At 37.7% G+C, this 12,084-nt stretch overlaps 1 protein-coding gene across 1 annotated transcript in view; it reads right to left on the bottom strand.

Annotated features, from left to right (window-relative positions):
• Nucleotides 1-685: 685 nt before the first annotated feature.
• The window catches only part of ACSL3 (acyl-CoA synthetase long chain family member 3), a 34,024-nt gene continuing 22,625 nt past the window's right edge, over nt 686-12,084 (bottom strand). Inside the window, exons 11-15 of the mRNA XM_061365168.1 lie at nt 11,624-11,698; nt 10,456-10,647; nt 9,111-9,225; nt 4,403-4,560; nt 686-2,258 (exon numbers count right to left, since the gene is read on the bottom strand). Of these exons, the coding sequence (XP_061221152.1) occupies nt 2,095-2,258; nt 4,403-4,560; nt 9,111-9,225; nt 10,456-10,647; nt 11,624-11,698 (704 nt within the window). The 3' untranslated portion in view covers nt 686-2,094. The remainder of the gene's footprint in view (nt 2,259-4,402; nt 4,561-9,110; nt 9,226-10,455; nt 10,648-11,623; nt 11,699-12,084) is intronic.

Here is a 12,084-nt window from a genome sequence, read left to right as displayed (position 1 = left end):
CACCAAAAAATATTTGAACAATGTACATCCTATGCTGAGTGTGAACTATTTAAGAACCTGCTGATGCAGCACAGATACCTACTGAAATATTAGTAATGCCTAATATATGGTGTGACACTTCCCTACAGACTTGGCAAGTTCCGCATCTGGAATCTGGATTCTTCAGTCATTTTCCAACATTAGTCTTAACTGTATTTCCCAGAAGGTTTTAATTTATAACCTAGATATAGCAAGGCATTAATCTCAGGGATGCAGTTCCAATTTCTTTTTATTGCTTCTATTTCCATTTGACAAGTTACACCTGAATTCACCAAACGGTTAGCAGTTTTTCACAGACATAAGCAGTGGGAGAGAAGGTGATGTAACAAAATACAATACGAACTGTGTAATGTCATCAAAACTAAAACACAAAGAACCTGCTTGATAACTTTCAACTCCTATAAAGCAGCTTTCTATGATCAATGAATCATAGAAAGCAGTTAAATACCATTTCAGAGGATTTTAAAATGAAAATATGTATAGCAAACTTCTCCCATAGCTCCCATGTCACAAATGCTAACAGCAGGAACTCCCTCCACAAAGCTTCTGCCATTCACAATTGCTACATGCTACCATAGCTGGGTACTTAAGCAAGCATCAAGACCCTGATTTTTAGTACAAGTAAATGATACGCATGAAAGAATAATTTCCAAATTAAAGCCATTTTAATATTTGCTCCATCAAGAAGTTGACTGATGTTATGCCTTTCCACATTCTCATGTAACCCTGCTTAAAACAGTCTTTCTAGAAATATTCTGAAAATAAAATTCACATCTGAAACAAACCTAAACATTCTCTGAAGAGGAAAAGATCCCCCTTAGTTTGTCAAACAATACTCACGTATCTATAGTAAAACAGGAATTGAAACTCCTTCCCAAGGTAAGAACTGGGTGTAACAAACCGAGCAACATAAGTAACTCCAGCTGACAAATACTTCAAATATGGGTTTTTAAAGCAAAAAATTATAAATAGAAGAACACACAATTAAAGGGAGATTTTTAATGGCACAAAGGGCAGCTAGGCACTGTGTGAGCTGAGAACATAACTGTCATTATGACTTTAAAAATCCCCCCAGCTGGATTTGGGTTGCAGCTAGGCAGAACAGGGGTTTTGCCAGACTCTCACAAACAATGGAAGAGCAAACCAAGTGTAATGTCCAAACCTAACGAGAAACAACAAAAGCTGTTATAGTCCCTCTGCTAAAAGGAGAGGACACTGTCAAACTTACAAAGTGTTACGTGAATTTATGCTGAGATTTCATATTAGCTTTACACAATTCAACTACTGGATGAAATGGTCATGAGCCATGTCAAAAAGGAGTTTCTGTATTTGAGAGATTATTCTTAGGTTTAACTTCCGCTGTGTTAATAGCATCTTTTGCATTAAATAAGCACAAACTAATACCTGCAAGGGTACCTGCCTTTATGCAGAGCTGTGCCATGACCACCTTTTCATTTTCAGATAAAAGTAACCATTAGGCACATATTAGAAGTGTATTACAGAAGCTGGAATGTCAAACATTTTCTCCCTCAAATTCACACAGAAAACTAGCACAGCAACAAACAACATGGTTCTCTGTTTGACAATGACCTTGTTACAAGCATTTTCAATGTATATAATGTCACAACATCAATACCTTCTTATCTTTAAATAATTAGGTAAAAAAAGGCCTCCAGTATAACCATTTCTTATATAGCCAAGTTCTCTTTATATACATCCAAATTTTAAAGATACAAATAAAACATTATACAGGATTTATAAGTGTTTAAAAACTTGAGGCTTCAGAAACACGGTTTCCCAAAAAGACTTGGGGAAAAATCACAGACTGACAAGGTAGCAGAGAAGACCAGAAAAAAGGAGACAGACACAGGTTTGCTGCCATAACATTTTACTAAAGTTGCCAGTCATCATGGTGATGTTATCAGAAATAACAGGTTTAAGCTGAAAATGAGGGATGGTAGTTTCCTGTATTGACCTCAAGTGCTGAGACAGGCAATTCAAGTATTTCCTATTTGATCCAAGCTCACTGTAGAAAAGTGGTGCAGAAAAAAGGAATTATTTTACATTTTTTCCATACAATCGATCAATGTCCATCTGATAGTATGCTGTGAGCTCTTTGCGTTTTAGCTTGAACGCATCTGTCACCAGACCAGTCTCAGGGGTCCAAGGATCAGGGCTCAAGCGAATTTTTACTGGTATTTCAAACTTCTCCAGATTAGCTGTAAAATACAAAACATAAATGTAAGCATGCTTCTACAATTAAGAGCGCAAAAGGAAGAACTGTATTCTCACACAGAAAAGCATGTGACATAAATGAAGTGTTCCTCAAACCCACCATTAGCTTTGCAAGCCCGTGTGGGTCACAGGTAGAGTGACAGGGTCCATCAGAAACTGCTCTCCAGTTTCCATAGGAATAGAAATAAACCACAGCTGTTTGGGTACCTGTGCTGTTCCTCAACTTCAGAAAATCCCCCCTGTGTGGAACTGACAGCCTCAAAATATACACTGTTATATCAGTGTTATGATCCCATCTTCTGGAAATAGTCTTAAAATCCATATTACTTAAGCTTGAAGAAACAGGGTTTTGGGTGGGTGGTTAGGTTGATTTTTTTTTCCCCTGATAGCTCTCAACTGTTCAAGAAAGGTAAGTTCATTTGGCAGCTGTTCCCCTCACTGAAACAGAGTAGTGCTCTGCATGGTACACCTTTAGCGTAAACCGGTATCCTTTGCAAGAGTTTCTATTATGCTTTCAGACGTAATAGAAGAAAAACAACAACAACTAAAAAACAAAGACATCAACAGATGGGCAATATTAGAATTATTTTCTGGTCAGAAAAAACCCACAAATATGAAATTATTCTGTGCTACCTGTCAGTTTTAGATTTCCCTGTGCCTTTACTCCCCTTGACATTAGATCATTTGGCTTGGTTTTGGTTGTTGGTTTTTTTTTTTTGCAATCTAGCATTAAAAATCATTAAATTACTTTAAAAGTCTATGATAGCAGATTTAAACAAAAACCAAATATGAAGTAACAAAATGTGCAAACATGCCTCAGGATTAAATCAAATATTCCATTTCATGAATTTTGACATATTTAATTCTCTTTTAAATAGTTACTGCTACACAAAAATGAGGAAAGTGACCTTGTACATGCTCTCCATCTCAACAGATTCTTAGAGTGACTTTGCCCATAAGCTCCATGCAGTGAATTAAAAAAGGACTGGAGGCACAGGGCAAGATAAAGAAGTCTGCTGCAGTAGAGTTTACATGCCTCATAAGAGTATGCTCCTATAAAAGAAGTCTGCAAATACACTTATCACAGAGTTTAATACAAGTAATATGGAGGAGAGACAAAGATTCAACAAGATAAAGATAGCTGAAAGCATGAAGTTATCCAGGGTAAAAAAGATGGGGACAAACTGCAAAGAGGTGCAGGAGGACATCATGACATGAAGTGAGTGCAAAACACGTAGTAAAAAACATCATTGCATAAAAGTGTAAAAAAGAATGCATAAGAAAATCAAGTTTAACAATGGCCATTTAGAAAAAAACCCAACATTTTGTTTTCATAACCAACAGCTTTACTGAAAAAGCTCAGAGCTTTGTAATAGTCAAAAGCAAAAAACAAGGCAGAAATTATTATGGAAGAACAGACAAAATGTCACTGTGCCGCTGTTTAATTCTGCACCAGCATAGCTGAATAGACTATGACCAATTAGCATGAAAGAAGATACAGCTGAGAGGGGAAGCATAACAGACAATGGGGAAAAAGAAAAAAAAAAATCACAACTACCATTGTGACTCTTCACTGCTCTTCCCATACAAGAGCTCAGCAGAAGGAAATTGAACTAGCAGATGGCAGAGTTAAAACAAACAAGAGGCATTTCTTCACATGAGCATAGCTGAGCTGTGCAACTCTGCCACTGATACAGAATACTTACACAACTTTAAAAAGGTGACTAGAAGAGTTAATGGAAGAAAAGTACTGAAAATTATTAACTAAGGACACTGCTTTCAGTTCAGGAAACCCCTCGGATGCAAGCCACTGGAAACTAGGAGAGCCCCTGTCACCACGGGCTTATTTCAACTATGCACTGGCACGTAACATGTCAGACTGTATGATCCCTAACATACATGGATCTACAGATGACCCACGTTCTTTTGGGCAAGCAGCTAAGGCCAAAAAGCTACTACAGGACATCATAAAGAGCACTAGACACACACACGCACACATCAATTTCTCAGGAGCTTCATACATATTTTATGAAATATACTCTCTCAAGGAAATATTTTTAGGCCTCTGCTTATCTGTTTCATGGACATTACAGTCCACAAGATTAATACAATCTGCCCAGCTACTCACCTGCCATGGCAGCCTCAGCTAGCACCTTCAGTACCTCTTTTTCCATCTCAGGACTGTTACAGATCTCTTCCCAGGTTCCTTTAAATCCTTTCTTTCGAGCTAGTTCTGCAAGTTCCTTTTGATTTGGCACAACAAATCCAATGACATAAGAATGGAAACTGAGAAATATAACATACTTTAGTATGAATTTTGTAAAGTTAAAAAGTTTTCAAAAATAACATTTCAATTTGTTAACGCAGTTAACAGTTAACACAGAGATATTGCTCTTAACAGTTGGCTTTTGTTCACCTGATAACCTTTCTCAAGTAGTACACAAATCACCTTTGCCTGCTTAAAAATAAATAGAAAGAGAAGCTACTTACCTTACAGCAACTGGATTGCTTCAAGGTGTGCTGTCCATATGCATATTCCACTGTGCCTCATGCTCAAAGTTTTGGGGAAGCAGTACCCATACGATGTCAATGCGCCCTGCCTCTCCTGTTTTGCATCCCGGTATGAAGACTGGTGTGCGGCTTCCCTACCTCAGATTCCTCTCAACTGCAGAATCCAGTTACTGTAGAGGAGTAGAGGACTGCAGTGAAGAGGGGTTGGGGAGCAGGTTGTGGAATGAGCATATGCACAACACATCTCAAAGAAAGCCTGTTTCTGTAAAGGCGGTGACTTCTCTTTCAAGTGATTGTCCATACGCTCACTCTACTGTTGGCAATCTTTGTCTGTTCCCGATATGCCCAGCACATATGAAGCTGTGATCTCAGAAAGTCTTCAAAGAACACCAAAGCACAGTTTGTCCTGAAACAGGTATTCCAGATCTTTCAGATAGCGTAAAGTCCAAGAAAAATGAGAACCTCACATAACAGAATCAGGGAGCTGAAAGCAATCTCAGAAGATCATCTAAATTCATTTGCCTGCCTTTACACAAAGTCAACAACATATAACAGATGTTTGTCTAATGCATTCTTAAACATCAGGCAAACTCTTCACAGCAATGCTTCCTTATTCCTAGCACTGGTAAGCTAAGATGATGGCTATTCCTGACTCTTATTCTCTGCAGCTCACATCAGTTGTATTTTTCATACAGCCAATAGTGAGATATTCCTCTCCTTTACACAGACACCATTTATTCATTCACTGTTACCTTTTTTCCTTCTCACCTTTCTAGTCTTCCCTTCCTTTAAGTTTAGGAATTTAAGCAATGACCTTCACATGTATCACAGATCTCTCTCTGCCCAGATGTTCCCATTTTTTCCTGGACTCTTTTCAAGAGGCCCATCTTTTCTGAAGTGTTGCATGCAGAACCCAGACCCTTTAATGCTTGGCAAGAAGATCATTCTGCATTTTGTAGGCTATAAATCTGATTCTGCCATATTATTTACCTTCTTATAATGGCATGGCACTTGTTGACTCATGTCAGCTCCTGCAGAACTGCTAGCAGCCGGTGGTCCTCATCCTGTATTTCTGCATTTTATTTAGGTCTAAGTGTAATTTACATTTCCTCTCTTTAAACTGATTGCTTTTGCTGTTTTCAGACAAATCTCTCTCTAGTCAAGCTTGATCTGTATTCTAATGCTGTCCTCCACTCTACCTTTGGTACTGTCCCACCTTAACCATCTACAGGTTTATTAAAATTATAGCTTTCTTTCACCAGACAGATCATTAATACAAAATACAGAACTTTAAACCCAGTACGATGAGTACTTCAGCTTATCCTTTAAGGTCTCTTTGACAATTTTAAAATACTAACTCTAAACATTAAATACACTTTTGGTTACTGCACACTGCAATTTTCTCCTTTGTTACGGGTATGAGCTGTAATAGTGATCTGACAACAGCTGTGAAGATTCCATGAAGTCCATTACAAACACAGGCTTCCCTAGCATCATCTGTCAACAGGCTTTGCCTGGGGGCTGACTCAGAACCATTCCCATTTTTCATTAAGAATATACTTACAGAAAGACTTAAGACTAGCCTCAGTATCACTGCATGCATCTCGCCTTGTCTCTGCCGCTCTGCCCACACACCTCCCCTCCACTCATGCTATACTCTGTACTGAACCTTGTAACTTTGTCTAGGGTCTGTAAGGCATGCATTATGCATGAAGGCATCCAGAACACATAGGATTGGCACTTCGATTACTGGTACCCATAGGCTTTTGACATGCTTAAGGTCATGTCCAGCAGTATCACCGGTGTCTCCAGGGATAAACAGTACCTAAAAGTAATCCGTTTGAGGGTTAGCCTCAAAACTCTTGGTTCATTCAAAATTCAGCCTCCTGAGTAAAAGCATACTTCCTCTGGACAAGCTGTTTTATCCAACTATGCTTTTTCCTGGAAAGAGCACCTTGGCACTCATAGCTCCTGCAATGTGTAGCTTTTCATTCTGTACCCTCACTTGTTGAAGTTCAAATGCTAAAGCACTGTTTGTCTTGAGAAGTATCCTGAAGACCACATCATCTCCCTGAAGCAGCTACTTCCCTCTCCATTACTGTTTCTTCTGCAGATCTTTTGAATTTGCCTGCATCTTCAGTCTTAGAGATTCTAACAGCAGAAAGGAAGAAGTTCTCAGAATTTGGTCCTCAGGACCTCCTCAGTCATCTCCTCCATGCTAAGAGATTTTGTCAAAACATCTCTTCTACACCAGGGATCCTCATTCCCCTCCTGTCCTTGAGATCCTACTAGAGTACAGCCCTCAGGCCTACGGTAAGAGACATACTCAATGACACTACATGTGGATATGACCATCTCCATTCTGTAAAGTCTGGTCTTTATCAGCTGTCCTTGAGTTTCATGTTGAGAACTCCCTTGGTTTTTTTGCCATGTTTGCTCATTCCTCTGTTAACTGCTCATTTTCTTGACATCACACTTGAGACCTACTGAACACGTCTTGGATAGGTGAAGTGCTGATAAAGCAACAGGAGTCTCCTCTGAAGGCACTTTAATTGCAGTTCCTTTCAGGAAGCATTTTATTCCTTATCTCACTGAGTATTTTGGCTGAAGTGGTCAATTAAAACAGCTTTTGAAGAAGCAATATTGTGCAAGATTCCCTACTACCATATTCAGAGGAGTATTTGCATCCCAAGATCTAAGGCCAAATCACAGATATAACCCATTCCCAGAAGTCTGTCCTCCTTGTCCTTTTGCATGTGGGAGACAGAATAGCTACAACTGGCCTCCTCCTGCATATCAGACTGCCACTCAGGCAGAAGTATAAGGAGAGACAGGATATAAGAGAGGTCACAGGCATTGCTAATAAAAAGCCTCCAAGCTCACACTTGCTGAGGTGAGTATACCCACAATGAAATGTGCATATGGACAATCATTCAGAGAATCTGTAGCACATGGCTACTTATGCCAAATAACACACATGAAAGCATTAAGGAGAAATACAGCAGCATTAGAAAAAACAATCTGGAATGTATTTGCACTTACTAGATTACCTTTAAAGACTGCTCATAAGTTTTCCTACTTTTAGGTAATAGACAAGACACAGGCTGTCAGAAACAAGTGCCTGTCTGACAAGTACATTTTAGCCTTCAATGTTAGGCTGGCCTGACAAAATTAACACAAAATTTGATAATATAATTTCAATAGTGTATTTCAATCCTAGACCAGCAGAAATCACCACCTGTCGGAACTTCCTTCTCCACAGACTACAGAGGTTGCTCAGAAGAGGCACATAACCTCAGGCAGTCCAAGCAAGCAAACACGAGACTCACCTAGAGGGTCAAAACCACAAATAAAGCTTAATATAACAGAACTTTCCTCAGCAGTGGTGTGCCCAATGCATGTTAGGCTATTGAACCACGACTATCAAAACTGAACTTACAGGATAAAGTTCCAGGATGACTACCATTAGTTAACACAAAAAATATCACAGAACCAGGTGAACAAAAGTTAATTTTCTATTTATTACTAGTGAGCAATTCTCTGGTATATTTGTCCTGGCCTCTTTCAAAGTTATCAAGTGGGGCTTTTTTTTTTGCCATACTGGAAATCAGAGTATTTCTGGATCGTTATTAACTCCAAAATTACTTTCCAAACATTTAAATGACAACAGGAAACAAAGACCACCTGAAGTATATTGATATGTTTAAGTTTATATGATACACAGGTAGGGAATTCTAGAAATAGAAACTGATATCTCTGAGCCCATATATGTCTAATTCATTTGTACATGTAGAAAGTAAGTAGAAAGGACATTTGATATCATTTATTAAATGTGTGTGTGCAAAGTATTTACAGACTGTTTTCTCTCAAGTTGCAAAGCTTCTGCTGGTGTTTAAGGAAAGCACTTTCAATGCATAAGCTAGCTTCTGAGCTGTTAGTGATCCCCCCTCCCTTCCTCTGAAGAACACATCACAGCTAAATACACCAATGAACAAGGTGTCCTAGGTCTTCTGTAGGCAATCATCTCCAAAATGCTTGAGTGATATCTATTATGAATGCAGTCAGAGCTTAGATGCTTTTCAGACTGGGGAAAAGGAAAAAGACACTAATTCTTGGCATTTTCCAATGAATGATGAAAAAAAAGGGAAAGAAAAAATAAAGACATACATTATCAGATGGTTTAGTTTTGATAAAGTTATTCCACTGTGTAAGTAAGATAATTTTTCAACTGGTTTAAAAAATGCCACACATTGAGTGAAAAATTTTGCTTATGGCTTCAGTAGGACAAAGAATACAGCAATGATAAAGTAGCAGCTGCCTCTTACCTGCTTGCATATGCACAAATATTATCTACCAGTGGAAGACTCTTTAGAGCTGCTTCTACTTTGCCAAGAGAAACATATTCCCCTGCCTGGAGTTTTACAAGATCTTTTTTACGATCTATTGAAGAAAAACAGGAATTAAATATTAATTACAGAAGATTTTAGACACTGATTTTTATACTTTCCTGAAATGTATGTATAGAAGCCAAAAGGTGACTCCCATTTGGTGAACGTATCAGAAATATTTAATATTAGGTTTTCAAGCTTTGCGTTTTATCAATCTTTCCCTATCAAAAATGAGACATGCTTCAATTTAATGCATCTTGTGCCTTTAGAAAACCATTTCCTGCATGATAGCACTGTCATGTGAATGGAAGACTACTAGGACTATTCAAAAGCCAGTTTTTGTCTGAAGACACACTTTGTGCTGTCTGGTCCAGATGCTTAAGGCAGGAGATGCTCTATTTGGTGACATTTTGTTACTCATTACCAGGCTAAATCTGTACGTAAAGACCAACCGCCACCTGTAACGTGAAACACAATAGGAACTGAAACTTAAGCCCAAATTACTTGATCTTATTGTACATAGCCCAAAGGTGGCAAAGGTCACTAGGATAAGGTGGGTAAGAGGGCCTTACCCACCTAGATGTGAGGGCAACCAGGAGTACCTCTCCTTTACTATGCATTTTGATGGTACTTTGTGCAACCAGGCAAGGTAGTTTTGCAGCTGAACAGTCTGATAAGTGCAAGACAGCTGCAATGGGACTTACGATTCTTCTGATACAATAAACCAAATATGCTTAGTTTTCAGGATTGAAGAGAATCCTGAATCATCCGCTACCTTCAAGAAACACATCTGGTAGTTTATAGGCACAAGAATGATGCCATATAGGTATCAAAGGATTATGGGTCTATCATAGCTTTAGGTATAACACCTTTACCTCATTGTATTTTTCTCCTAGATATTATGAAGAATGACAAGATTAGGAAAAGGCTCCATTACTGAGCACATATCACCAAAAGAGTCCTTTCAATGAACTAAATTCCAGTTACAAAATCATAAAAATCTAAGGCAGCTCATCTAGCTCCATTAGTCTATATATAAGTCTCTAATTAGTACCTAGCCTCACTAATAGAGAGAAGTCAATGTTAAGACTGTTTTAAAAGAAAGCAACTGTTCCAAAAATCAGCTTTTAAAGCACACAATCAAGTTTATGTTAACGTATCAGAATTTCCCTGGGATACATGCTAGGGCTTTAGACTGCATACAAAGAGACAGAGATTTTGGGGGGTTAATTAAAGTATTTAGCAGAATCAGAAATATATCCACCTGAATTTATTAACTCACCAATAATTTTTAGACATCCATCTTGATGAAATTCTCCAATGTCACCAGTATGGAGCCACCTCTGCCCATTCTCATCAACAGAGAAATCTGTTTTGGTCCGTACTTCATTTTTGTAGTAGCCCACAGTCACATTTGGCCCTCCAATAAGAATCTCACCTCTAGGATATGGTTTATCAGTGTTGTAATATCCACCTAAAAGAACACGTTAAGTTAACAAGAAATGAAATATATTCCAAAGCAAAGATTCCTATTATTTTTACAATTTAAATATAGAACTAAACACTTTACTATGTCCTTAGACAAAGTTACCACCTGCCTCAATAGTTCACTTGCCTCTAGTTCAGTTTCAATTCTATGAACCTTTCTACCATGTTCTGCAAGTTTTATACAAGGTTGAGTAAGATTAAAAAAACCAAAATGAACGAACAAACAAACAAAAACATAAAAAGCTACAACAAAAACCTACAAAAGAGATTTCACCTCATATTTTACGAAATTAAAAAAAAACTATGAAGTTTCACATTAGCCCCAAACACCTTTAAGCATTAAGTATTTATACTCTACAATACATAAAAGACTACAGAAAAAGGAAATCATGTAATTGCATTTAAAACTTCATTAAATATATTTTGTGTAGCAGCCTTTAGGCTTCCATTCTATATGCCAATTTAAAATGAATTTATTAATAATATTATGAAGACCATTTTAAAATAATTTAATGCCAACACAAGGTATCATGCAGGCACTTTGGCTCGAGCCTCCTGTATCCAGCACCTCTAAGACACAACATACACAGCCTGCACCCTGTCCTGCAAGAACACTAATCTAGATCAGAAAGAGGTACAATGCTGTATACACTTCCACAATATGCATATACAAGCACAGTGAATACAAGATACAGCATAGCTAAAAGTCATAATACAGTTGATGCAAAAAGCCGTTCACATTGATTGCTCTGTCTAGATATTTTAAGTTTTAAAACCACTGAGGAATTTACTTTTTTTTTCCTCTCCCAAGTTCAAATTTTATAGGTAAAAGTAGCCTTTAAAAATTAAAAACCCAAGAAATAGATTTCTAATTACTACTACTTGGCAAAGCCCAATAGAAAAATAGCCATACAAAGTTGTTATAAACACACTATAATTAAATCACATACAGAAACTCTTACCTTCTTCCCAGTTCATTAACTTGATTTCACAACAGACCAAAGGTGCTCCCACTCTCCCTGTAGTGTAGTCCCAAACTAAAATATTAAAAAAAAAAAGGCATTTTTCAGGAAAAAAAAAGTAGGAAAAACCAAAAAAAGTCTTTGTTGTCTTATTTAGTGAAAAACTGTTATTTATTTCTTAACTTTAATTCACAGAACAAAATTTCCAAGAAAACCAACAGATCTATCATTGTCACGCAGCTAAAATACTTATCCCACAAAGGGAACAGATTGCTGTATTTACAGATACCTCAGGTCACACCAACACAGCTTTCACAGTGAGCTATCCATGTGGATCATACTTCAGAAATGGCACAACAACTTTAACCAGTGTTTGCTGGACTAAGGTAAGTAGCAATATTTCATAACAACTCAGGGATACTGTATTTCAATTCATCTTCCTGAAGTCTCATTTCCAAACA

The sequence above is a fragment of the Neopsephotus bourkii genome, unplaced genomic scaffold (genome assembly GCF_033783945.1).
Source record: "Neopsephotus bourkii isolate Nb327-2 ecotype Australia unplaced genomic scaffold, CSIRO-AGI_Nbou_v1 NB_1279, whole genome shotgun sequence".
Classification (NCBI taxonomy): Eukaryota; Metazoa; Chordata; class Aves; order Psittaciformes; family Psittacidae; genus Neopsephotus; species Neopsephotus bourkii.
Note: the sequence above shows the minus strand (reverse complement) of the source record. Positions and strands in the feature narration are given on the sequence as shown.